General features: G+C 40.2%; 2 protein-coding genes across 3 annotated transcripts in view; both read right to left on the bottom strand.

The window, feature by feature from the left end:
• Positions 1 to 3375: 3375 nt before the first annotated feature.
• igf2b (insulin-like growth factor 2b) lies at positions 3376 to 10298 on the bottom strand. Its single transcript, XM_088297960.1, has 4 exons — positions 10089 to 10298; positions 9318 to 9468; positions 7896 to 8077; positions 3376 to 6692 (listed from the first exon to the last, which is right to left on the bottom strand). Exons 1-4 carry the CDS (start codon positions 10164 to 10166, stop codon positions 6453 to 6455), a joined length of 651 nt encoding a protein of 216 aa, XP_088154086.1. The 5' UTR covers positions 10167 to 10298; the 3' UTR covers positions 3376 to 6452.
• A 2199-nt stretch (positions 10299 to 12497) lies between these two features.
• th (tyrosine hydroxylase) overlaps positions 12498 to 27563 on the bottom strand; it is a 46889-nt gene continuing 31823 nt past the window's right edge. For both annotated transcript variants that reach the window (XM_088297613.1, XM_088297614.1), the window contains 15 exons: positions 23289 to 23355; positions 22161 to 22274; positions 19678 to 19783; positions 18930 to 19133; positions 18675 to 18849; positions 16126 to 16214; positions 15958 to 16025; positions 15832 to 15882; positions 14929 to 15074; positions 14713 to 14848; positions 14236 to 14305; positions 13848 to 13904; positions 13671 to 13766; positions 13444 to 13577; positions 12498 to 12663 (listed from right to left, as the gene is read on the bottom strand). In XM_088297613.1, coding sequence (XP_088153739.1) covers positions 12504 to 12663; positions 13444 to 13577; positions 13671 to 13766; positions 13848 to 13904; positions 14236 to 14305; positions 14713 to 14848; positions 14929 to 15074; positions 15832 to 15882; positions 15958 to 16025; positions 16126 to 16214; positions 18675 to 18849; positions 18930 to 19133; positions 19678 to 19761 — 1470 coding nt within the window. In that variant the 5' untranslated portion in view covers positions 19762 to 19783; positions 22161 to 22274; positions 23289 to 23355 and the 3' untranslated portion in view covers positions 12498 to 12503. The remainder of the gene's footprint in view (positions 12664 to 13443; positions 13578 to 13670; positions 13767 to 13847; positions 13905 to 14235; positions 14306 to 14712; positions 14849 to 14928; positions 15075 to 15831; positions 15883 to 15957; positions 16026 to 16125; positions 16215 to 18674; positions 18850 to 18929; positions 19134 to 19677; positions 19784 to 22160; positions 22275 to 23288; positions 23356 to 27563) is intronic.

Raw genomic sequence — 27563 nt, 5'->3', positions numbered from 1 at the left:
AAGCAAGCAGGCACAGACTATGAAAGCACAAGCAGTTGTTTTCATGATCTTAACAATTTCTAATTTGTTTTGATCATATTTTCAAATCTGAAAGAATTATTCATTGTTTACTATATTTGGTGATTTATTTGTTTTCGATCAAGAGTGCCTTCATGATCAGAAGCTTGGGGTGTTGAGGAAGATCAATTTCACAGTTTTTTACATTTTTAACATAATTTCTAGTAAGGAGAAACATAACACTTTTGGGAAAGTGTGTGACTAAACCATCAAATCTGATAAAAAATTATTTAGTTGAAAAAAAATAGGGATGGATTGGATCTATAAAACAAAAACTATGTAACCGTGCTAATTTCTGGGGAAAGAAAACTATTTTTGAAACAGCAGTTCCTCTACATACACACGAGTGTAGTTGAACAGGGGAGGTTGCTGGAATCGTAGATGTCGCGATCACTCAAGCTTGAAAATAAACAAGCACCTCATGGCTGTCGATTAGCTCTGAGATTCAACCAAAATGGTGCTGTTGTAAACGTTCTATTTTCAAGGCGAAACAATCAAATGCCAATACTCCTTTCCAGTGAATGCAACGTCTTGAAATGCTGAAACCATCCGCAACAGTTCCACTCAACATACAATAATCATTAAATGTGGTAAAATACACATTTTAGTTCAACCATTGCAGGGCTCTTGCAGCAGGCTGCCAACTCAACGGCGTCATCTTTGAACTCCTCTTATCTATCGAATGATAATGTTGTTCTGGCCTTGAGTCGAAGGCATTAAGGAAGGTTCCACATATGCTGGTTCAAGACAGGTACTCACATCACGACTGTATTTGAGATTAGGTGGAACAAACCAGTTTTGTTTTTATAATATTCATCCAAGTACTGTAGAGTTAAGCACATTTATAGGATGTTTAAAAGGACACATAGTTAAAGAAATGTCTCAAATTTTAGGGGATTAACACTGCAAAATTGGTCTCGAAACACCTGTGGTTCAGAATAATCGGTGGAAAACTCAAAGACCCTCATCACACAAATTTTAAAACTAAAGTATCTACTTCTTTGTATTTATATAGGTATATATGAGAACCAACAGTTACATAATTAGGGAAGCATCCCAACGGCGGGTTGATTAAGAATCATCAATTAGATCGTTTTTTGGGGAGCTGAAGAAACACAATCCCCTCTTTATACTCTGAGCCCATGTGAGGGTTCCGACTGAGTTATATTTTTGATTTGCGGAATACGTGGTTTCTTGAGAATTAGCCAAATCTTTTAGATATCAGTGTAATGAATGAACAGAGAAGTGATTGATGCTCACTTTCATGCTCCACCTGACGCAAACTGCACACAGCGACGTGGACTCTTCCAGGGGCCGGTACAGTTTGTCCTGGCTGTCTAGAGTGTGTGGTATGACCCCCTTTTTCCCTCTCTCCGTCCCTTTCTCTCAATCTCATTTCCCTCTCTCCATCCCTCTTTTCAGCCCACTGCAATTAGAGAGGCAAAGTGGGATAAGAGGAATGTGTTAGCATGCTTTGTGAAGGTTGAGAGAAAGAGAGAGAGAGAGTGATAGATAAAGAGAGGGGGATGATGAGAGAGAGACAGCCGAGAGGAGGAGAAGAAAAGCGCGAAGGCCTGTCTTAATTGGCCTGTGTGGCCACACTGGGCCGCGATGGTCTGGGCTTGACGAACCCTGCGCCTCAATAGTTGGCCCGGCCTTCCATGCATCCCGTGCATCCGGCCAACCACAACTAACTCTAGTGTGCTCTTTGGCAGTTTCCAGTGTCAGGCCTGGGAGAGTTGTGCCACCCACATCTACACTCCACTCTGCCATTCAGGAGGCCTCTCTGATGGGATGAATGCGGTCGTTTGAGATTATGGTTTGTATAGCCTCGGCTTTTTGGAATTCTTCAATCATCAGAATTATGCAGTGGTGGTGTTACAGTATGTACTTTCAATGGCTGTTTTAAATGCAGATGTGTTTTGGTATTTGTTGAGAATTACCTCAACATTACACCGTGTAGTTTTCACCCTCAAAGATTGCATAGTTTGGTTCAATTCAATCGTAAACGTAAGTGATTTGTCAATATATTGTATTGCCTTTACATCACTGTACACGATTAAGGCTAAGACATTTATACCCAGGCCAAATTGTAAATAGTTCAGCGATCATGTTGGAGGAAGCACAATCAAAGATTGAACACATTATCAAGGACTGTGATAACTTCTAGAATTACAAACAACCGTAGCTACATATAGAACACTGCATAGACATATGCAATATTAGAAAAGGGTATACAAAACGTTTGGGGGCAATTGACTTTTTGTCAAAATGCCAGCTAAAAGACGCTCATTTCTCAAATTGAATTGTAGTATGCGGAATAAAGGGATTTACTCTACTTTAAGACATTGTGCAGCTGGCTAAGGATAAAAATTGGCCACAAAATGTTTGCCTTGACAACCAGTAACTGGACAAAAACTGGCGGCAAGTTAATATTCACATTGTCTCGATTTCACGAGATATCTAGCATCTATGGGTGTTAAAGGCTTCCTCCACTTAAGCGCTGAAGTATAAATTTGGCTTGTTGGGCTGCTCTTAGGACTCAGACTCACATAGCTATATGACAAAGCAGGTAATGGAGCTAGCCGTCACTTCCAAGGATCCTCAACATTTGCATCATTTACATGATCGATGATGGCCATGCAATCTCACACAAACATGAAACAGAATTGTGCAATAAAGAACAGTAGCCTTTCTCAATTTCTGACTTCTTTGATGGTAAACAACATTGACGACTCAACGTAAACGCCACGATAAGGCATTCCCCAGAAATTCTTCCATTCTGGTAAGACATTCAAGTGTAAATCTGCTTAGTAACAGACAAACCATGGGTGGCTGGGTATATGTGTATGCATGTCTACAAAAACAGGTCATGCCATTTTCCAAATATGCAAGTGATAATTTGAGACGTGTTGGCTTCCAAACATAGCTACAGAGTGGGGACTTGCTCCATTAGTAATATGCCACTGCAGGACGGAGGTGACAACAGGCCACATTTAGTGTGGCACGCAGGAGAGGATGTGCATCCAGCCTCTCTACTACTTGAGTGGTGACGTGCACATTTTGTGCAGAAGACAGTAGGATAGCTATGGAGGCAGGCAGTGCTAGAGAAAAGGTGGGGTGGGGTAGCAAGATGAGAGCTGCAGAAATTCTTTGTAAAGCCTCAAGACACAATAAAACATTTAAATAGCACAGAACTTTTGGCTGCTTCAAACAGAGGTCCGAAAAGGCGAAGGTGAAAACGTAACGCCAGCTGTGCACAAACAAGCTTACAAAAGGTGGACAGTGCAAAGGATACAACAGTAACTATGCTATATGTTGTATGTTTGATAAAATGTTTTTTTTATTGATATTAAAAATCAAAGTACATGAATTGTGCATTTCGGACGTTCTAGCGTGCGGAGGTTAAATCAATAAAATACACACAGGCTGAGTGAGCTCGTGACAAAGAAGAAGTTGCCATTGCTCGGCATGATATCTCGTCATATTTAGCAAAAGAAGTGGTTGCCTTTCAATATAACAACACCAGAGGAGCCTGTTTGAACATTACAAGAGTGAATGAATGCAGTCCCAGCATAATAATAATAATAATAATAATAATAATCATAGTTGTAATGTCTGTTTCTTTGCACAATGGAAGTAGGATAAAATCAGAGAAGGATATGTAAGATATCTGACGGAAACAATTGTAGAGGCATTGGCGTGAGTCTTCACCTCAATATGGCAAGTATTGATTCTGTCTTCATTTGGGTAATGCATAACCCATTTTAGGAGGAAGCGGTAAGGTGTCTGTCATAGGCTTCAGTGGTTTGCCACATGATTACGGAAGGTTCTAAATAACAACTCCACACGATTATCTCATACTCAGCAACTATTACACTCTTCCCTGCAGAGCGCTTATTTCTTTACCCGAATCGTATGACTGCATTAGCCCTTCATTAAAAAACAGAATGCTAGGACGAGTGGAAGGTGATGCTTCATAAAAGAAGATCAAGGCCATTGCCTGACGATGCGGGAGAGTCATCAAGATAGATAGATAGATAGATAGTCAATGACCCCTGACACAACCTCCAATGAGGGCAAAGGCACACTGTGCCAGTTAAGACCCTCTCGTGACATTTGATTCGATCAACATGCTATTTATGACGACATCTGCAGCACTGGCACATAGATAAGATGCTCCTCAGAAGATCGCAGGACACCGTGCACAATTAGGAAGAAATGATTTAATTAAGGACTCGACATTCCCCCGCCATCAATACTAAAGTGGCTTCAAAACATAGTGGGTTGAATACAACTCTTGTTGAACAGTTTTGGTTAATAAAGTTACTCACTGATACTTTCGCTTCTCTCGTAACCTTGACAGGCTTCTGGAGAGCCATGCAGATCATTATTATTAAGAGTATGTGAATATTTTTTGTGACATAACATGCCTACAAAATTCAGACTACATGATGCTGTTAAAATATTAGTTTAAAGTAACTATGGCAAATGAAAAGGGGGATAAAAGACATTATTTTTGGTACAAAGCATCTAGAAAAAAAAGCCTTACAGCTCCAATTGATAAACAGAGATCATACAAAATAAATCCGTCAGTTGAGCATCAGTGCTGCGCATATTATTTGGACCAATTTTCAAATATATTTTATAACAAAATAAATAATGCCTTTATACAGTGCCCTTATTTGTATTTCAACAAACAAACAAAAAAGCTTGACGGCTCATTACGCAAGATACAGCTCAGACTATAGGAAATAACACAACGTCCCTGGAAACTAATTATATATTTATATATCTATATATTTATACATATACATATATATATATCTATATTTATATATGTATAGATAGATATATTCAAGTATTTGTTTTCAGGCAAACGCATGTGAATACTACTGATATACAATAAAAATAAATGTTAGTTGACATTATTGCTGTTTTTTCCCTTTGAATCAAAATGTCTGTGCCTTTTTTTTTTAGAAGAGGAGAGTAACATCAGAACATAACCATGAAAATGCCTAACTTGGAAATACAGGAATGTCATGGTACCAGAAACAGACGGGGGGGGGGGGTTCCTTTTTTTTTTCAATGAAATATTGATATGAAAAGAAAACAAGAAACAATAAGATCAAACTAAAATAAAATCATCAATTATCCCACTTGTCCATGCCATGATACTTCCTGCCGCAGCAGTCCGCAAAGCCACGGTAAACAGGAAGTACTGTCCCAGAACTACTGTACTGTCCCAATCCAGGCAGTCCACGGTGTGTCTCATATTTTGTTCCCTGTGTCCATCTGCCTCCGGGACGGGAGACAGGAGAGACAAGGCCAGGGTCGCTTGTCCCCCTTTCTGCGAATGCCAGCAAACTTGTGATGAGCAGCCACTAGCACTTCCTTTGAGCCTTGATGCCCTCATCGCCCCCATAGTTTCTCAGTGACACTTCCCCCTTGACTTTGCCACTGCCAGGAGCTCCCCCATATCCTTTATCCCTATTTTTTTTTAAAGTCACACTTTCCTTAAAACGGAAAGTTATAATATATTCAAAGAAAAAACAAACGTGCTTTTCCACCTCTTCTTTGAGTCCTTTCCCAAAGCTAGCACCATGGCATTTTTTAAACTACACGTTCATTGTTCATAAAAAAATAGTGCCATATATTTTTCTTTACTTTGACGTAATCCGTGGCAATGTGCAATTTTGCAGACTCTTTTCTGCTTTTTGTTTGTGATCAAAAGGTGCTGGAACAGGAATCTAATTTTATAAAATAATTCCTTACAGTGTGGAAGTCCCTTTATAGGTAGAGGTGCAAACTAAAAAAAATTAAAATAATTAAAAAAAATATTAAAAAAATAACTAACAGATTTTCTTTTTTTTTGCCTCAGGAAAAAAAAAATCTGGAATGGATTCTGTCATGCAAGCTTCTCCTCACTTTGAGGTGTTTTCCACAAGGACAAAAAAAACATTCCGCTGGGTGTCCTCTTGACACTTGCAAACCACAGATCTCTTTCATCTTCTTGCTCGCTTCCATTTACTCGTTTGCTTACGGGTCCACCTGAATGGCATTCAGTCGAATTGTTAATTTTTTTGTTCATCATTTGTGTTTGTGCCTTTTGTGTCAGTGACTGAAAGAGCTAGCGAAAAAAAAGTTCAGACAGGAAGAATGTGAAGGCATGTTTGTGTTCCGGAGGATGGCGGTCGGGTTCGAGGGGTAGTAGAAAAGGGGGCAGGGGGTCAAGAAGTAGTGGATGAGAATGGGCTGGGGGGATTGGTGGGCTCGGACAGGGCAGGGGAGGTCAAAGAGGACTGCCACAGAAATGACGTCAGAGACAAAGCTATAATCCCCTAGGCTTTTTTGTCCTTCCAAACTCTTGTCTGTGCAAAGGGCTGGCAATGGGCTCATTTGTGGTTGACATAGTTGTTCGTGGTGAGCAAGACGGGCGGTAGTTTGCTGGGCAGGCTGATCAGGGGCCTGTGGAAGCTTGCTTCCTCCTGGGCTTTCATCTTCTCCGCCTGCCTTCGGAACTTTTTGGCTCTCAGGATGGCGGGGACACCCCTCCGAAGCCGCTGAGCCGCCTTCCTCTGCCACTGCTCATATTTGGAATACTTCACGGGCACATGCTGCTTCCTCGGGGCTTCCTTTGGTGGCGTGCCGGCAAAAAAAAAACAGAAGGAAAGGGGAGAAGATGGAGTCAGTTCATCTGCTTATTTTGTGGCCAATCAAATGTAATAAAAGCGGCAAGTCATAACAGTCTTGGCGAGCTTCCAAACGCGACTTGTTTTGGTTTCGTCGACCGAGAGAAGCTGTCAACAAGTGCTTAGTGCGGCCTCTTTAACAAACTGTGAAAGGGATGCATGTTTGTCTCGTATGCATATGAAGGGCATGCGGACGATCACCAAACAACCTGCTGAATCACTAAACTGCTTCATAGCGAATGACAATATAAACATTGCCAATTTAACAATGCTAGGTGTTTTGCTGAGTACCACTGAATGGGAAACAAGTAGGAATGGTAGCAGGGGGCCTGGAATTTATGCGCCAGTAGCCAGTGATCCATGTGAATGGCTTGTTTTGGTCCTGCCACTTGAAGAGTGTTTATCCCCCTTCATTCACTTGAGGCTCGCTCAATAGCTTAAGAACAGCTGGCCCTCAGAGCAGGCTGTACCCATCAACTCTCCCTGCCTGGACAAACCAGGGACATGTCCAAACTAATTCCCTATCGGCATGTTCCCTCTGCAGACTAGCAGTCCTGTTACTTTTCTCCTATGGATTTACGATTGCACTGTTCATTCAACTGCTTGTCACAGACACGTGAACATGACCAAGCATAAAGGGATTGTAAAAGGTCGGGAACACAGCCATTACTAGGTCTTCTTTGGCCGTTGTGAAACACTGAGACAATTCCCTGCGTATGTGAGGAGACTGTAAAGGCTCGGTCAGGTGTTTTTGTTTATTTTGTGTTATTGTGTTTTGGGGGGGGGGGTAATCTAAACGCATGCCAGATTCAGAGAACTCACAGTTGTATGATTAATAGTCGAATAATCTTAGCCTCAGAACACACTGTTTTTGTCACGGTCCAGCAGTCAGAGTGTGAGCATGTCCTTTCTTGATCACAATGTGCTGCGACTGTCTGTACGATTTCCACGATGGTCAGCACTTTGCATGGAACTGCTTATCGTTAGACCATCTAACAAGATACAGCGGTTTGTGCGCACATTTTGGTCTGTGCAGCATGTCACGGGTATAGGGGTGATGCAGAGGTGAATAGAGTACAGCGTGATGGGAGGAGTAGGATTTCACTGGTTCCCAGACTGCGGTGTTGTTGTTGCTGTGATGCATACCTGCTTTAATGGAGGCATCACCGGTACGACCTGTAGCGAGGTGGCCGACACGTCTCTTTCTGACTTGGCTGGTTTGGCACAGTACTGCTCCAGAAGGTTGAGGTCACAGCTACGGAAACAACACTCCTCCACTATCCCACGGTTCTGAGTGCGCCTGGTGATCCCCCTGCTTGTGGGCCTACCTGGAGAGAGGCACAGGGTAGGGTAAGGCAAAGCAGGCCTAATACAGGAAACACACACTCTGGTCAGAAATGACTCTAGGTTGTTTTTTGCAGGATTACAATCATAGCGGCGCAAAGAGGATAACAGGAAATCTATGAGCAAGTGCAACAAATCTTTTTGTTTGGAGCAGATAATCTGATGAGGGCAATCTGGAAGTCCCTTAATGAGCGAGTGCGGATGTAAACACCATGGAGTGGGCCTAAGGAGCCCATCCCTTAGGTGAGCAAGTATATAAAATGGAAACTCCTCTGTGACCTTGTCCTTTGTCAAGTCAGCAGAGATAACAAGAATGAGGAGGGGCAGAGAGGTAGAGAAAACAGCCCGGGGGGATCGGTGCAAGAGTGTGTGAGCCTTGAAACACGGGAGGCGAATGCAAATCAAAAGAGGAACGGAGTAATGACGGGAAAGAAAAACATGAGAGGAGAAGGTGAAAGGGGGTGAGCGTTTGAATGTTCCACGGGGGAACGCCGTCCACGATCAATAAAGGGCTCGTTTGAAGTCCTGCACCCCACACAATGTTGGAGAAATCTCACGAGACGCAAGGCGAGATTTGATTGCAGGAAGGGAAAGGAGAAAAGAAATGAGGGAGGAGAAATTATCCAAATTGGATAATGATCTGTGAAAAAGCCATGTACAAAGACATTGCCGGTCTGTTTGAAATTAATGTTTGTTTTTTGTGTGTGTCTATTTAATATCTTGGATATGTGTCGCAGCAGTTTATCCACTTGGGGATTAAAACACAGAATGCTTTACATGTTTTTTTATCATTATGCCACATAAATTAATAATAATAATAATAATACTAAAAAAATGTCTCGGACTGGTATGATCTGTGAACACGAGGGTGGTGGTGACTGATATCCCTCTTGGGGTGCTATTACTTTACTGGTAAACAAGCAGCCCATTGTGTTGTATGCGGCTTCACGGCTCGCCGGCCTTTCATATGAAATGAGAGGTACAGTGTTGCGCGCAAGCCTGTGGTGCGCATCGGTATTAACACTCGAGACACAGCTGTCCTCTTCCCTTCTCGTGTGTATGTATGTGCGACACCCAGAGACACAGACGGAGCAAATAGTCTCAGTCAGCTATGCAAACAAATGTGGTGTTTTTTGGAGGGGTTGTTTTGGTTTTTGCGCACAGGCAGGCAAATGATTAAAGGCCACACAACTGCGCAGCGCTGTTCCGCGCGCACAAACGTACTGAAATAGAAGCCTCTGTCTTCGCAGACGAACTGCAGCGCGTCCACCAGCTCTCCCCCACACAGAGTCTCCGCCGAGGTCATCTCCACCGCATAGAGGGTGAGCGCCAGTGCAAAGAGCAACGAACGGCGGGATGAAGACATCTTCTTGACCTGCAACCACACGACATACACACGACAAAGGTGAACTTGCAGGCAAAGCATTTAATTCATGATGACGCAATACTTCTGAACTTTTTTCTTAATTAAGTCGAACGCATTCGACTTTCAGTCTGCGTTTTAAATGCCGCGGTTCCAACTCGGCACCGGGGAGGGAGAAGAGTCTATTGTGGAGGAAAACTACTAGACAAGTGCCATTTTACCTCTTGCACAACATGCCAGACTTCGCAAGAGCGCTTGTTCGAAAGTTAACTGTCAGAAAAGCTAGACTCAGCATTTTGTAATTCCCCTTGTTCACCCATTATTGAGCAAAGTGACCCCCGCCTACCGCCCCCTATCTGCCGGCAAATAAGACCAGCTGTTTGCTCCAAGTCTTGCACCAGCCGGCAAACCGAATCACCCCGAATTTTGATCCATTTGCTTTGTCTGTTGCATTAAATATCCCTAATGCAAATTCACTCCACATGACATAAAGGGAGCTTGAACTTTGTAAGTAATAAACCGTGCATTTGTATTTTAAATTATTTTCAAGTTATTTATTTCAATCAATTGGCCACGTGCAAACGTTCGGTCGGAAAATGCATATGTAAAAGTTCCAGTTAATTATTGCTAACCTTCCTTCTGCTCTCCTCCGTTGTCCTGCAGGTGTGGCAAAATGAGCTGTGTCCGGGTCTCGATCGCAGGGTCTCCATGACAGTCGGCAGTAGTCTCAAAAACACTAAAATAAAATTATGGAGGGTCTGATTTGGTGGTCGGGTGCTTGCAGGTGAGTTAGTTTCCCCAGCTGGTTAGTTAGATGGTGTGTGAGAGGCTGTCCCAGAGACCGAGGCGACAGACCAAACTTCTGAGGGAGAAGTATTATATACCAAAACACGCCCACTTTACACCCACACTCCACCCCTCGCTCCTCCCCTCCTCCTCACGGCGCGGTCAAAAATATGTAGATGTCTTACACAAAAGTGCTTTAAAATAGAAATATGAGGAAAAAGAGAAACCTTGACCGAAGATCACAATTTGTGATTATGTTCAACAGCGTTTACGGGACATCGCGCATCTCCCAGTCAATGGAGCACATTTCTCCATATCACTCTACTCAAACCGCGTTAAAACAGCGCGTCTGCTTGATGTGGTCAACTTTTGTTGACTGACCAAGGGGTAAAATGTCATTGAGCGGTGATATCCTGCCAGGAGCAGAGGGATGCAGCAGTGTCTCTCAGTGACCGATTGGTGCACCCAGAAGTCACGATGAGGGAGCCCGAGTGTATCACCAAGGTGCACCCGCCACACACACACACAATCAACCCCCACACCGCCCTCCAGTGAGGAAGGACGGGAGAGGTAAGAAAAACAAAGCTTCGAGGAAAACACTCAATATGACCTTTCAATTGTGTTAGATCCAATTAAATAAACTGGAATGACGTCACTCGTAAAGTGCAAAAAAAAAAAGACTTACATAAGCGTGCGAGGCACAGCAGGTGAGGATGTAGGCATGATGTCATCGTTACACTGTCTTCTATCGGTACTCGATCGAAGCCCCCCTCCCGCCCCCTTGTTTGTCAACCTTTCCCTCTGGAGTTATGGTGCCTATTAAATTCTGACGTCATGATTTGTGATCGGACCAACAGGAGTACCTTATGTAACACTCTGTACAAACATAAACTCTTATGGCTATTTAGTGATGCTAATAAATGCCGCTTTCATAGGCTTCTGCGTTTTTTTTTCATTAAGAACTCATGAATGGCATTAGGATGGTTCAAAAACATGCCGGTATCGTCCTGAAGGTCCATGCACTTGAAATACTGGTAAACAGCACCCTCTTGTGTCAAAATTATATAATGCAAGGACGTGGCCAAGAAGACCTTTATACACTACCACAATTGATTTGAAGCAAAACAATCAAGATGTAGACTTTTAGCTTTAAAATATTTCCTTTCAAAATATAATTTATATATTTACAGATGAGCATCACAGTGTTTTGTTGATTGCCCAATAGCAGTGCCCAATTTGCTCATTGGCGCACTTGTGAGTGTGAGTAGTTGTTTATAGATATGTGATTGGCTGATAGCCAGTCCAAAGCAGAATTTCCTTATCTTTGATTGACATCGCTGTAAGATATAATGTGGGGAAAAAAAATGAATTTTGATGCAGAATTGTTGTTAGCAGGTATGCCAGGTTCAAATCTCGGCTGAGACTCCCCGTTTTCATGTTTGCTTGGGGGCTTGCAGGGGCTTTCTTCAGGCACTCTGACTTCCTTCTGCAGTCCAAAAAAAAAGAATGTTAGAGTAATTGAATACTTTGCTTAAATAGGCCTTGCGATTGAATGGAGATGAGATCTCACCCAAATTCCGTTGCGATAGGCTGCAGCTTACCTGAAACCCAAATGGGGAATTGTAGTAGAAACTATGAACAGTTTGAAGGGTTGGAAATGTGAATTTATTCTTTTTATTATTTTTTTTTTGTAACAATCAACAGCTCAGCGCATCATTTTAAATTGTTATATTCTTAATCATGCATTGACACTGCAAAACATAAATGGAAAGAAAATGCATTGCCTGTTTTAAATAATAGCAGACAAAATACTTCATTCACATACAGCATTTGTCATACCGCAGATACAGATGATACAGTTACATTTTATTTTATACAGTCTCGGCTTCCTCCATTAGATACTGCATGTATATATTTGTGATTATAGAATATTCAAACAAACCATTTTATACTCATATCTTTGATTTTGTTTTACGTTACATTTTATTATTAACATGAGACCATTTTTTACAGACTGTATGGCCATTGTTGCCTCTACACCAAGAGAGGCACTGAACATCTTTGGAAACATCATCTTAAATGTAAACATTAAGTTTTAAAGTCATTCTTTTTTTGGCCAGCTACAAGGAGATGACAATTTCATAATATACTTCATCAAAGTGGAGGCACCAAACATCCAATTCTTGTCACACTTCCGGTGTTGCAGAAGACAGCAGAGAGGAAGCAAACAACAGCAAGGTGGGGTGGGAAGAGGTGAATTTTCAGGACAAAACACCAAGGGCATCCGTCAGCAACTTCAATTCATCCTTCACTCCTTCTAAGCTTGCTTGGATCTTCAAGGGGTTGTCGAGGACTTCCATGCTGCTGGTGTATGGATCGAACTTCACTGAGAAGGGACGGCGGATACTAGCAACAAATGCCCTGGTGGAAGTTTAACATAAAGAGAGGCATGGAAATAAAGGTTAAGTAGCATTCTAGTTCTGAACGGCATGGTGGAGTGTTCTAGGCTTGAATTGTGGTTCTGACTTTTCTATGTGTGTGCGTACATTCTGCAAGTCTTGCTTGCTTGTGTTTTTTTTTTTCTGCATACCCTGGTTTCCAACAGCCCCAAAACAGATATGTTATGTTAATTGAGGAGTCTAAATTGGCCCCAGGTGTGAATCTGACTAAAGGCTTTCCAAAAGTCAGCTGGTGGAGGCTCCAGCTGACCCGTGGCAGGATAAGCGGGAAAAAATGGATAGGTGGATGAATGCGCAGCACAAATGTTTCACTTGGCCTCACGGCACACTATGCATGTGTATAAAAAAATGGAACATCCGAAATCTTCTCCTATGTAATGATATTCATTGCACTGTTGTTCATATCGATTCTATTTTGATAAACATTCCCTTGCTGCTATTTTCATATGGAGTGTGACTGAATACTGTCAAAACACTCACCAAAGCTACTTGTTTTTGCAGGGCAGCATTTGATGTGTTTGCCAAACAAAACGGCAGCATTTTGCAATGGTAAGAGGGCCTACATTAGTAACAGCTGTCTTTTGGCTGACCAACAAAAGTTTGTGGCCTCCGGGGTTGGATGGCTGTTTTCTGACCTTGTCCTTGCATACCCTTTCTCTCTCCCCTGTGTCTGCGTCTTTTCTTCTACTCTTCTTTGGATGTGCATTTGCAAATGGTTTGCATCCATGTAAAATTGTCATACCTGAATTTCTCCTTTGCATCTGCAAAGCTCTCCGAAATGAAGTAGACGGGCTGGTAGGTCTGGTCTTGGTAGGGCTGCACTGCTGCAGCTTCTGGATCAAACTCTCTCGTCTCTGGTTCATCGGATAGAGAGTGCTACACGGAGAGAAAATGAATACAAGGTCGATTTGATTGTTGCATCATCTTTAATCACGTCAAGATGAAAACACAGACGAGGGTGGAACCTACCACAAGTTCCCCGTAAGAAGAAAGTAGGCCTGCACCATAAGCTCTGACTTCACCATTTTGTTTGCACAAGCCGTACTCCACGGTGAACCAGTACAGCTGGAAGAAGACCCATTCAAATAAAGAGTTGAATTAAAAGTTCATTATCGTTTGGAGTTACACATGCACTGTTAGTCTTACTGTGGATAGTTTCTCAATATCTTCATCCGAAGCACCCAATGATGCCAGGCCAAGATTCTGCAGAAAACATTCCAGTGATGTTTTGTGTTTTGTGTATTGCATTCCATTAAAAAAAAAAATCCGCCTTTTCAAGCTTAATAACGCTAAATGCTGTCTGACACAATTTTACTGTGTTATATGGCGAAATAAAGTGGACAAAATATAGAATCCACCTCTATCAGAATGACAGAGTGCATTCAAATTCTAAAACTCTACCTGAAAATGTTACCATAACTGAACTGGATCTTTGGTACATTTGAATACACTTTAAATATTCGGACTTGAGTGCAAAGTGTCATCAGCGTTAGTAGTCAAGAATGAACATGAGTTGGGTTGAGCATGATCTTACCTGGGAAAACTGTGCAAATGTTCCGTCCGCCAGCATGGGGACGTGGCCTAAAAGTTCATGGACACAGTCGCTGGATGGAAAGCGGAACACATTTTGGCCATAAATAATGTACTTTTTCATGAGGAAAAACAAAAATGTGCTTCGGTGGCGTTAAATAATGCTCTACTGCATTTGTCTTTTTCCCGTCAAAGCTTAGAAGGGAGATTAACCCATCATTAAAAACCGTAACATTAGGTTTTCTACGTCAACCAACATTATTGTCCAGACCTGTTTCAAAAGCTGTTTTTTTTTTAATCAGTTAAACTACAATTGAAAAGCAATATCTAATTTCCGGTGGTTAATTTTCTTTTTTATTATCTTTGCTATTATTAATGTTCTTACATTAACACAGGAGTTGTCCACATATGCTCATGAATTGAAATATTTTTCCCCTCAATCATTCTGGATAAAGATTTTTCAGTACACATGTATACTCACGGTTCTGGGGAATGCATAGGAGAGGAGCCATGTCGGATGTACTGAGTGCACTGAAACACCCGAAATGCCAAACTGGCCAGGAAATCTCTAGCTGAGAGGAGACCCGCTACTGGACGCAGCAGAAAGCCAGTGCGTTCTGTGTTTCGGAGATTAGAAAAAAAAAGTCAGAATCACATCTGAAATGTGTCTTTAAATTATCAGCTGCTCCAGCTTTACCTTTAAGGAAGCGAGACACATCTTCCAGCTGGGGAATGTTGTTTGGACCGTACCCACAATGCCTTTCCAAGAGACGGAAGGCCTCCAGGTACTCATTGCAGGCATGCGTGGTGTACAAGTCCCTCAGTGTCGAGTAGACTTCCCTCCTGGCAGCAGAGGAAGAATTGTGTAATTTCTTCATTTAAAAACACAGACTAAATTTTGCAATTTATTTTCAGTCAGTCTTCACACTCTAATGCCTTTATTAGGACATCTGTTCAAACTCCATTTGTTTCTGTTGCCAATTTATAACCATTTGAGTATGTATGGGCGCAAAAGTAAAGACAAATAGTGACAGAAGTAGCCTTAAAATGTCTTCTTCTGGTGTCATATTTAATCTAATGTTGTGCACAAATATTATCAATTGTAATTATGAAATAACATATCTTTTGGCTAAGTTGTGTTTTTATAGATGCATTCAGCTCCTTGACCTGACTGCTTCAATCAAAGTGAAGTAAAAGAATGGACTTGTCATATTTGGGGAGTGTGTTGTCACTTGACTTCTTTTAGAATATTGTTTAGGAATCCATGCCAAGTTCAAACATAGTAGCTAGCCGCAGTGCATCTCAACTCAGGACACGTTGCATGGACTTGGCATGAACTGAGCAGAAAATGAAGTCCATTCCTGAAGAATCCCCTCAAATTACAGGCTGCCTACTCTAATGGACTGCTTTGATAGTGTCGTTCATCTGTAAATAATGTACCAAAATAGCCATGAAAGACACATCGCGCAGTCACAGTATTGTGGGAAGACAGCAGAGACAACAAAACAACAGGAACGTCTTTGGAAAGTCTGAGCATCTTGTCACATTCATGCATTTTATTACAACAGGATTTAAAATAAGAATATGCAGCAACTCTCACCAAGTGCCAATTTCCTCATCTGTATATTCCACCCTGGGAATCGGCTCTCCACTGTGGACAGACAAATATAATGTTGTATCAGCGCTAACATATTTTTTTGTTCATTTTATAATATATCTCTCTTACTGTCTGTATCCAAAGGCAATGTCTCCAATCATTTTCCTCCTCTGTCTGTAGACTGGGTCTGTGAAGCCCTATTCAAATCAAATTCGTCAAACACTGATCTCATTTTCTTGGCCAATGGCATTAAGAACAATTGTTTCCCTGCAGTTGTCATGCAGGGTCTTGACTTACAGGATGATCATGATCCAAGTCTGGATCAAATTTGGTAATCAGATGGTGACATTTATCCAAGTCTGCTATTTTCTTTGGAAACCAGTGAACTGGAAGAAAAAGTCAGATTCAGATATTATGTGGGTAACAATAAAAGAAATTCAATGGAGAATGAAGCATTGAGAATGGAGAACAAACGAGGTGTGTCGTGGTTAACCGGGGAAGGACAGATTAAGGTGGCATAATTTTTGTGGGTAGTGTATTGTAAACCTAGTGTGACACTCAGAAAGGGAAGTCAGACGATGATTAACTCGAAAATACGCAACAAACCCTATTGAAGTGGTGCTGTTAAGGAGAGAAAGTTTATGAGAAGGGCTCAAAACTGACAGTGGCCCAAAAATTGTCAGGCACAGTTCTATCTCAGCGCCCCAGACTCGGTCTGTCACCTTTGCTCCATGCATGAGACTAAAAGCTAGTTTGAATCGAAAACGTTTATACACTCCTCTTCAAATGCCAGGTTTTTGTCACATAAAAAAGAACACCAAGATAAATAATTTCAAGATGTTTTCCACCATGAACGTGACCTAGAACTTGTCAAATGCAATTGATTTGTTCATCTTTTCAAAGGGGGAAGTTCTAAGAATTATTTTTTTCAATAAATAAATAAATGAAATAATATGGTTGCACAAGTGTGCACATAACTGCAGATGTGTTCACAATTAACCCATCATATTCAAACTCATGTTTATTGGAGACAGCACAGGTGTAACCCTAACCCAATATTCACCATTTCAAGAGCATTGCATTAACCCAAAATTAATTTCAGCTGGTCCGGTACAATTTTTTGCATTTGCTTCATAGCAGAAGTCACGAGGTTTTGCAGCTGTGGCTAACCAAAATTGTTATCTCAAATTACCTCCACTCTGTCTAAGGCCCCAAAATATGATGTTGGTGCCACCATGTTTCCACTATATAAGGTGTTCTTTTGGAATTATGGCCAAAAAATTCAGCCTTTGTTTAGAACCATAATATATTTTGCCACATGTGTTTTGGAGCCAAAGAATATTTGATAGGGGATGCATTTGGCAGAGTTGATCGGAAACACCGTGTTGTCACCAGTCCATCAGTACCCACGGATGGTCCGTCATGATGAATGTCATATTTTTGCTGATTCCCATTAAATGTGAGTTTAAATGTGATTGCATTATTCTGAACAGAGTTATAATTAAGGATGGTACAATTCTGTTGACACATTAGTTCCGTTACTTTTTACTTTCCTCTTGAAAATACTTGTTTTTTTATTGAGTTGTCAGGTTATAGAAAACATGACTGGTTTAATTTTTTTATTATTATTATTTATTATTTATCTTGGTCTCATAGTTTATTATATACATAGAAAAGCTTAGCAATTGAACAGCGGTATGTAGACTTTTTACATCCACTGTATGGAGAGCACCACCATCACTCTACACTCTGCTCTTGTTCTGTTCATGCAATGTTGCCTGATTTGTGCAAGTTGGTTCACAAAGTCTTGGAATATGTCATTCCACCCAGGAGAAAGACTGAGGTGTTTCAATAATATTTGTCTTTTGTTTTGACAATCTTGTGCTGATTTACGCTGTACTGCAGAAAAGGTTTCAACATTTCCTCAGTTATCAAAAGTCACTAGAGGGAATCAATCTGTTCAAGTGTCTGTTCCACATCAAAGAGGAAAAAATGACCGCTACCAATTCTGGGAAAATATCAAGTATCTATTATTTCATAATTTCAAGTAAAATACTGTTAAAGGCCTTGGGCCACCACGAGACAGATTTTTTCAGATCAGTAGACTAAATTTGAATGACAGGAATTTTACAAACTACTATGGAGCTTGACTAATTAGGTAATGTCACACTTACAACATGATCTAACAACAATGATTCAGCTTAGGAAATCCTTCAATCTTGAGAATGCAACCAGAAAAATAAAATTATTAATAAAAAAAATATTACTATTATTATTATTATTATTACTTTTATTATATTATTAATAATTAAATAATTATTAATTTAATAATAATCCTCATCATCATCATCATTCAGAAAAAAATATGTATAGCTTTTATCAAAACTTTACATTTGGGAATATAATACAATACTGGTAAAACCTCTCTTTGCTCAATCACATTGGCTAGTATTAAATGATTTCTTATAGTTATATAATTAGTCAAAACAAAACAAAAAGCCTTGTGAGGGCCTAGGCTATATGACTTTTACATAGTACTAAATTTGTTTTTTAATGAAAAAAATGTATTGCGTAAGTAATCTCATATTGCCTAGAGCTCTGGAAAACATCAAGCCCATTGCAAGATTAAACAAAAGATAAATAAAATGACTTAAATATGAAGCTTGTTGTGCTCCTGTCACAATTATAGACATTTATAGAAAATGACAAAAACTTTACTTTATGTGAATCTCAATGAAGAATTGCTGGCATGAAGGCTACTGATTATTTTACTGTGGTCCCTTCATTTTTTCCAGAGCTGTGGCCTATATTTTGTGTTGAATTAAACAATGAAAAGAAAGCCTTACATTTAACTTCCTTTGTGGTTTTGACGTCTTCTGCATTTCTTTTGATCGAGCTGATGAGAGTGCTGACGTCAGACAGGTGCACCTCACAGCGGACAAAGTACTCCAGGCTGTGCAGGCTGTCCTTGGGCTTGCGGCACGGCCGCGTCTCCAGATGATGGATCTTTGCCTCAAATGTCTAAAAACGTCGTCTCCATTAATAAAAAGGCACTGCAAAGGTGAGAAAACAAAAAAAACATATTTGACGCAGAACTATACCTCAAACACTTTGAGAGTCCTAGAAAGCACGGGCGTCTTGCTGCTGGCTAAAGTGAAGAAGAGGTTGACAAGAGCTCTTCCATCGTCCTCTTCGAACACGATCTGCTCGCTGGCCTCTGCAGCTTCCGCTGCAGCTGCGGCTGCCTCGCGCTCCTTCCGTGCATCGTCGATTAAGCTCTGCCGACGTCCTAGGAAGCGCTGTGACTGTTGAAAAAGAAACGTAAATGTTATATGGAAACCTTCATCTTTATTTTTGACAATAGTGACGCCTGCCAAATATTATCATGGTGCGCAAAAATGACCAACGTTCTCCAAATGCCCCGAAAACCTCTACACACGGACAAAAATAGAAACAATTAATCTTCAGGTGCATTAACCTCACAGAGTGAGGCGTGTAGTGTTTGAATGCGGGCCTTATAACTTTAAAATCATGGCACATGGGAACGTATTTAAATATTGTTGGTGTTTTGAAAAAGGACGCCAAACTAAAATAGTTGAACACGTGAAAAAAACGGTGCATATTCCAAATTTTATTTTTCTTAATGTCCAGCCTTGTTGTTTATGATTAGCTATTCATTTGGTTATTTGCTTGTTTTGGCACCCATAAAGTGCGCACCCTATGCTGGTGCGCATGATCACCTAAGTGCGCGCACGATAAGAACAATTACTGTTCCTCTTTGAATAATCACATTTTGGACATCCTATTGCAAATTTGTGAAAAAATTTGCAAAGTTGCTCTCATTCCTACCGTGATGGAGTCCGACCTTTCCAGCTCGGATGCTGCTCTGCGGATGCTCTTGGACGAGGACGTGGAACTGCTCGAAAGTGGCATCTTGAGTCAGGTCTTCTCCTGGCTTCTTTTTTTCAAGTCAAAGAAAGAGGTGGGGGAGGCACAAGGGAATGTGCGTCTGAGTGTGCCTTCCCGGCGTTTCCCTTTTCTCCACACAGATGCGTCCTTCTTTTTATACGCTCATTTGCTTGCAGTTTGTGACGTCAAACCAAGGTCAGTTCTATTCTAATCAATCAAGTCACAACTAGTGGGCACCATGTACATTGAAAAGGAAACATGTTCTTTTTGCATTTAGCATACTTTAGGGTTTGAATGCACTTAACCTGCAACATACACACCCCTACACACACACACACACACTATATATATATATATATATATATGTATATATATATATATATATATATATATATATATATATATATATATATATATATATATATATATATATATATATATATATATATACATTTATACATTATCTGATCCGCTGATCCACTAAATATGTGTGCATGTGTGTGTCATTGTGTGTGTGTATAATGTAAAATAATAATATTAATAATAATAATAATAATTAAGTAATATGTAAACATCCTGCATTGACACAATACTCAGAGTCTTTACTTCTGGCCTAAATGTTAGGTTGGGAGGGGTGGGGGCCAGTTTTGTGGGTTTTAACTGTGGAAAATTTAGTCACTTTATCAGGTCAATCCAATCTGTGTGTCTCCTCAAAATTAGATTTTGTTCTGGAAGGGGGATAAAACACACACATACACTCCCAATAGACACTGTTCTTACCCTGTTTAGATCTGTCTCTGTCCTCCTCAGCAACAAGCGCATCACATGGATTTGTAGCCTATTGCTTTTGGCTGAAGACTTAGCTGCTTAACGTGATTGTGAAGTGATGTACCTTGCCCACAGGCAAGCAGAGGTAAAACGATTATTTGCGGACCTGTGGTCAAATGCTACCATGGCTGCAACCTTGTAGGGGTGCAGTGGAGGCCAGTGTGACTCAGGGCGTTTCGACGTTTCTCGTCCAACCTGAGCCGAGTGGCTCAAAATGCTGGAGAGCATTACCGCCTTGGGCATACGACAACTTTGCCCCCATATTGTGGAGCACAGAATGAGAGTGAAGGTTGTAATAGAAAACAAACTGTTATAAAGAAATGGATGTACATATATTTCAACCTTTTTGGAGTTACAATCGGTTTCTGAAAGGACGTTGCTGCGATGGGTCCGTCGACAGTAATTTAATATAACTAATCAGATGACATTTTTGGGCATTACGGCCTAATATTGAGCGAGAGCTCTTAAACAGATAGTGTACATTTATTTAAATATTTTTATACTGCTACTCATAAGCTACTCATGAGTCTTACATTTTTTCTTAAAATAAACCTATATTAAAAACACCGATTCAGCTCATTGATGAAATGCACAAACTAGTTGCCAGATTGTGTCAATTTAAATGGTAAAATTTATGTTTAAGAGTCTAAATATTAGCCCTAGAGGTCATTTTAAAAGGTCCCCTTTTTCAATGTTTTGACCTTTTGTTGAAAGTGCTATTTCATGAAAGACAAAACAATGTGCCGCTTGACATTTATCTGCAGTTAGGCATAATTATTCACACCGAAGCTACTGCTTTCAAATGTATGTGTGTGTGGGGTGGGGGCGCATGTTTGCACGTGTGTGCGTGTAGAGGAGAGAGAGAAATGTATATTTTTGTGTATGCGTAAAGATGTAAATTCAGAGTCATAGATTAAATTAACAATCAATAAAATCACAAGCAACTTGATGAAAATGGCTCAACGAGCCCAAATTCAGCCCAACCCGGGAAAGTTTTGTTTGGTGGAGGGGGGTTACAGAGCTCAGGCTTAAAGAAAATAACGATTAAACTGATACTCCTATTCTCGTCCTATCTTCCCTCATGGATGTTTTTCTGTGTCAGTTTCTTTTTGTTGTTAAGGAATTTACAGTAGTTTTTATTTCTCTTTGAGTTTTGTTTTTTTAAATTTAGTAAGTTTTAATTAGTTTTCAGGGCAGCTTTGTTAGTTTTTATTAATTTTCGTTATTTCAAAAACGCTTTATATTTAGTATTGGCCTTTGTTTTTAAAGAAACTGCTGTTTAACTACAAATGAAGTTGTATAGTATTGTATTGTATGCAAGATTAGAAAAACACCATAGTAAGTATTCTATTGTAAAAAATCAATAAATAAATATTTTTTCAAATAATTTTGAAAATACAGGTTACAGTTTCACAGATCTTGAATTACAATAGGTGCAGTGCATGATGCTGTTAGATGCATGAATGTACGCAACCTAATTAATTAATCTAAGAATTATTGGTACCAACCTCTAAAGTGGATTTGTACTATTTTTATGTATACTTTACACATTTTTTTATTACGTGAAACAAAAAAGGAAAGCACTTTTTACCTACCATTACTTTTCGTGCTGAGAGCAGGTGAGCCATTCACCTCAAAAGACACTCAAATTCGTCTCCTCGGAGCGAGGTCATCTGATAGCTCGTTTCTTATTGGCTGCTGCTTCTGCGCTACACACAGAGAAAGGACTACAATTCCCAGACGACTGTTCGGCCTTCATTTTTCATGGCTAATGGCCGTGCAGTAATAATGAAATAAATATATTGTAAATACATGACTTAAATGGGACACTTGACGTATGTCATGTGACGTAAGTCAAGTCGTTCCTAAGTTTTTAGCAAGCAAATCGCAAGTTCTAAAAATTGTAACTCAAGTTTCACTCAAGTCAAGTCATATGACTCAAGTTCCCCATCTTTGCAATGCACAAACAAAACCTTTCAATTTATCTTTATTCTTGTAGACTTGGGCAAAGTATTATCTCTCTACTTTTTGCAGATGATGTGGTTCTGTTGGTTTCATCAAGTGGTGAATTTCAATTTTTGCTGATGCAGTTTGCGGCCAAGTGGTCACAAGCTGTGGATTGTCTGAGTTTCCCTGTTTAAGATGTTACCACCGTGACCTAACTTTGGTTAAGCAGACGAAATTGGATGGATGGATGGATGGATTCATGGATGGATATGAAATCAAGTGTCGTACAACCCAAAGTAGAGACATTTGCAGAAGCACCCAGCCATAGCTCACCAAGTTACGAGACATTTTTTGTCAGAATTGCAACAATATGACATCTCGCCACCAATCAACCCTCTGTGTTTGTCCAACTCTATCTTCTTTTTTCAAAGTTTCAGAGGTACTTGCAAATGACACCGGAATGATAATTATTACAATTATGCATTGATTCAGTGGTTGCATTGTAAGTGTCAGCTTTTGCCTGCATAATTGTGGGCCCTCAGACGGGTTAATTGCAGCTAACGAGACCAGCTGGGCCATTATCTATCATCCTCCACATTTCTTTCTGTGTAGCTGAACAACACAGTCAATCACCTTTGAGTTTAGCATCACAACATCTCATGTTGATGATGAGAAACAGTCACACAACATATTGTCCTTTTACAGTTCTTCTCATTCACTTTGGTACACTCAGGTACTTGCAGAATTGCATTTGTCAAAACTACTTGCTGAATCACCTTTGCACTACAACCCATCCCCTTGTGTTCATGTCCGTTTTTCTCCGTCCTCTCGATTGATCTGAATCTAGGTAGACAGACAGACAGACAGACAGAGAAAGAGAGAGAGAGAGAGAGACAGTCAGTCAGTACACTGATACAACTAAGCTTAGTGCTTAATGACATTTGTCATATATACATTTGTGCGCCATACTGGGGGCAGAGAAAGCGTGAGTAACGAGAGAGGAGCAGGCGATGCAAAATTGAGGAGTTAGGAAGAGACAGGTAGGATATTTCATTCTTGAGGGTGGGAGAAGTGCTGGAAGCCGGCTTTAAACGACCAGTTGCGTTGCATCCTGTGTGACCCAAAGCACTTCAAAAGTACGGTCCGTTACTCTCACTCTACCAACAAAACACAAATAACCTAAATAAAAGTGTTGCTTTGACAATATCACATGAGTGAAGTAATCTGATAGGGATTTGAAAACTGTGTGTTCGGTAGATGTTCTCTCTCTCTATTAGTTTTGCTGGCCACTAACTAGCTTAACAGTACTTCCGTCCTCTTGTTTTTTTCCTTAGGTGTCAAGATACTAACAAAATAAATGCGCTCAAAAAACTTGGAATTTAAGTCCATCATTTACATCCTACATCCTCAACCTTCTTTAGCAGAATATGCTCGATGAATTTGGGTGCATTGAAATGTTACTTCAGTCCCTGCGCCACCATGCTTGAGGGTCATGACTGATGCTGCACACTTTTCTTGTCTGCATTGCTCGGGGATTTGTTAGTAGTAGATAAAGGTTATCCAATATAACCTTCACAGAACGTAAAGATGTATGTAAAATTTAATTGAAGTGCTTTGATTTATCAGTTAATAAGAACACCTGACGTTATAAGTGATGTTGTAATGCATCCACAGTGTACATTATCAGTGCCTTTGGCAGCAAAAACCGTGCCTATCTATTGCTTTGTTTCACAACAGAGCAAAATGTCACTTCTGATAAGCCTGACTGTGGTTCTGTCACAGCCATATAACTACTTAATGTGCCATGTTCCATAGATTCAGCAGGGCTGGAGGGTTAAGGGGCGGAGCTATAGTAAATCAACCTAGAGAAACAGCTCCATCAATCACAGGGCAAACAAGACAGAAAAACATATTTATGGTTCCAGCAAAACTGTGTACATGCAGGTGACTAATTTAATTTAAAATATATATATATATATTATATATAAATATACATATATATATATATATATAAATATATATATATATATATTTTTTTTTTATTTTTTTTTTAAACCGATAGCAGAATATAGACAATTTACTAAGGCTTGGTGAGTAATAGGAGCGTGCCAAGTTGGCCGAGCAGCTGAAAACAATTGCAGGGATTGACAGGCCAACTTTATTTGCAAACCTTCATCTATTCACTTTCCAGCAGTCTTCAGGGTTGCCATCAAGGGAAGGGAATGTTCTGAACTTTCCTTTCAATACTATTGTCATGTTGAGTGAAGTAATGTTCCCTAAGAAAAGTTCCTTAGCATTGTGGTTGTTGTAGCTCTCTATCTAGAATGCAACTTAAACTACTTGGGACTGAATCAAGATCACATTCTGCTTTAGTTTTGCTCCATTGGTCGAATATTTCACAGACTGCAAAACCTGGAGTTAATAAAACAAATGCTGGATTACCAGAATTCCACACAATCAACAACATTCTTAAGAAAATAAATCAACTGACTCATTAATGTTTTGCCTATTCTTGCACGCCATGTCAAAAGAACAACACACCCGCTTATTTTTTATGTAACTATGTTAAGCACACATTCTTCAAGAATTTGCACAGTTCTGGGGGGTGGGGTCATGGCATTAGGAACGATGTGCCGCGGTAACATTGGCGATCTTCCTTCTAGCAGTGACACAGAAGCTCTGCGCATCAAGAGACTCCCAATTGGATTTACCTTTTCTTAATAGCCATTTCCACCAGCCTGGAGCATCATGCTAGTGTTTGATGAATATCAAGCAGCTGGGGTCACAGACACACCCACCTGAATGTGATAAGTACTATATGCGCCTACGCCTTCAACAAGTTCCCGAGTTTCAGTATTTTTTGTTTGTTATTTGACATGCAATGTTAGAGAATGACAAATATGTTCACAAGGAAGTTTATTTGTGTTGTGCTCAACACTCCCAAGCGTTATGAAAATATACACGGTACAGTGGAAAGCTCTAATAGCTTCCACTCGTCTGTAAAGACTTTTTAAACATATATATGGAGGTTTGAGTCTAAGATAGCTTCTTCACCAAACCCATGCTATGTCACGAATGTGAATTTTTACACTACAACAGTGCTTCTCAAATAGTGGGGCACGGTGCATGCTGAGGGGGGGCGCGTGTGACCTTGGGTAACATGCTTTTTTCCCCCCGCCATACTACAATAAAGTGGAATTGCACATCCACTCCAGCAGTTGGCAGTTGCGCTCTCATTGCCCATTGTGTGCAGCTAGAATCAAATTTTCGGTGTAGGTTTGTTTTGCAATACAATACGATTCAATATCATTTTATTTATATAGCGCATTGCAACGGAAATGCTAAAATATAGTTGCGGCGGAGAGTGGGTGGTGGGATGGGGGCGCGAATTCAGAATCAGAAATCAGAAAGCCCTTTATTGTCATTGTACTCAGTGTGCAACGAGACTAGCGAAAATGTTTTCTTCTTGCTAGGCAAGGAGTAACAGAAAATAATTGAGAATCACTGCATTACAACAACCTAGTTTTGCCCTTTTTTTTGAAAGATTCATGGACAGATGTTGACATTAAACCACCCCCTATTAACACCAACTTTAAAAATGACTCTGTAAAATCCGGTCTAGCTCAATAGTTGAGAAATTAATATGCACCAACTGTTTGTTCTGCTGGACAAAATTAAATTTTCAATACTCTTTGGTCGCCTGTGAATTGTGAATGAAAATCTAAAAAAAAAAATTGGCTACAGTAAATGTAAACTTTACTGCAATAGCAAACAATACTTCAGAGAATTTTGGTTGTGACTGATGCAGAAACATGCTCTTCAGAAAATTTTCAGAAAGGATATGTGCTGAATGGGTTGCCAGTCAATTGCAGGGCACGTGGAGACAAGCAACCATTCCACACTCACAACCATACCAATAAAAAATGTTGTCTTCAATTAGCATTTGCATGTTCTCCATCATAGTAAATCACATTTGTATTAAATCAGAGCTGCCGTTTTTTTTGTCATTGTTATCAGAAATGGGACTTCAGAAAGGGGGACGATTGTCAAACCAAAAAACCGGTTTTGCGGGAATGGTTAACACCTGATTAACTAGTGCATCACCAGTACTAATTCGGTATTTCCTTTTTGGTTTGTGAAAAACCATTAATGTTAACAATCATGATGGTTGAAAGTTAGTTTGCCCTTTATTGAAAATCCTTAACTGTCAAAATACGAAAATAATCTGTTTTCTTGTCACAAGTGTGATCCTCAAATTGCAGGGACTCACTAACCTGGCTCTTTTACATTTTGTCAACTCATAGTCACTCGTTGTGCGTGGCTGCATGTACTCAAAGATGTTTCCGGTAATTATCATTCGTGGCTTTAAGGTTCAGTCATGAAAGCTGAACAGAGGCTGTAGTTAGTGAACGAAGAATACAAAATAAAGATGTTATGATTATAATTGCTTATTGGTGCGGATGAAAGTAAAATGCACTCAAACAACACGGGGCAGAGATCTGCCATAAGACGGATCAATGATTTTGCTCAATTTATTACGCATATAGCGCTCTGTGACACAGCCGCAACAGATGAGACATAGTAGTTCCGTTTGGCATCCTTCAACCCCCCACCCTAGACCTCTTGTGAATAATGACTGCAGCTGTGTCAATGTGGCCCTTTCGTTGTGTGTCTTATTTTGATGGCTTTCTATAGTCGGTGTCAACGTGTGTGTCTCTCTGATTATGGTGTACAAATTGGCCATTTCCCATATATTAGCGAGAGAGAGGCTTAATGGACAACAGAGGATGCAAGGGCAGGACGGCTCATAAACACTGCCCTCTCCTCCTGTCATATCGATAACACCATTCGTGGCATCTGGGAGTTTGGCCACTTCATTCACAAAAAACAATACCGCTGGGGAATGAGGTAGGCCACATTGGATGCACATGTTAGGTGTTGAATTGCCGGAAACAGACAAGTGCTATCACCACCTCTTGTTTTTTGTTTTTTTTTGTCTTCTGTTGATGCTTGTGTTTGTGCAACATCATTGCAGCTTGCATTTTTAACTC

Source organism: Idiotropiscis lumnitzeri, chromosome 6 (genome assembly GCF_059441095.1).
Source record: "Idiotropiscis lumnitzeri isolate Australia: NSW breed Sydney's pygmy pipehorse chromosome 6, RoL_Ilum_1.0, whole genome shotgun sequence".
Classification (NCBI taxonomy): domain Eukaryota; kingdom Metazoa; phylum Chordata; class Actinopteri; order Syngnathiformes; family Syngnathidae; genus Idiotropiscis; species Idiotropiscis lumnitzeri.
The sequence above is the reverse complement of the archived record's forward strand: the minus strand, read 5'-3'. Positions and strand labels throughout refer to the sequence as shown.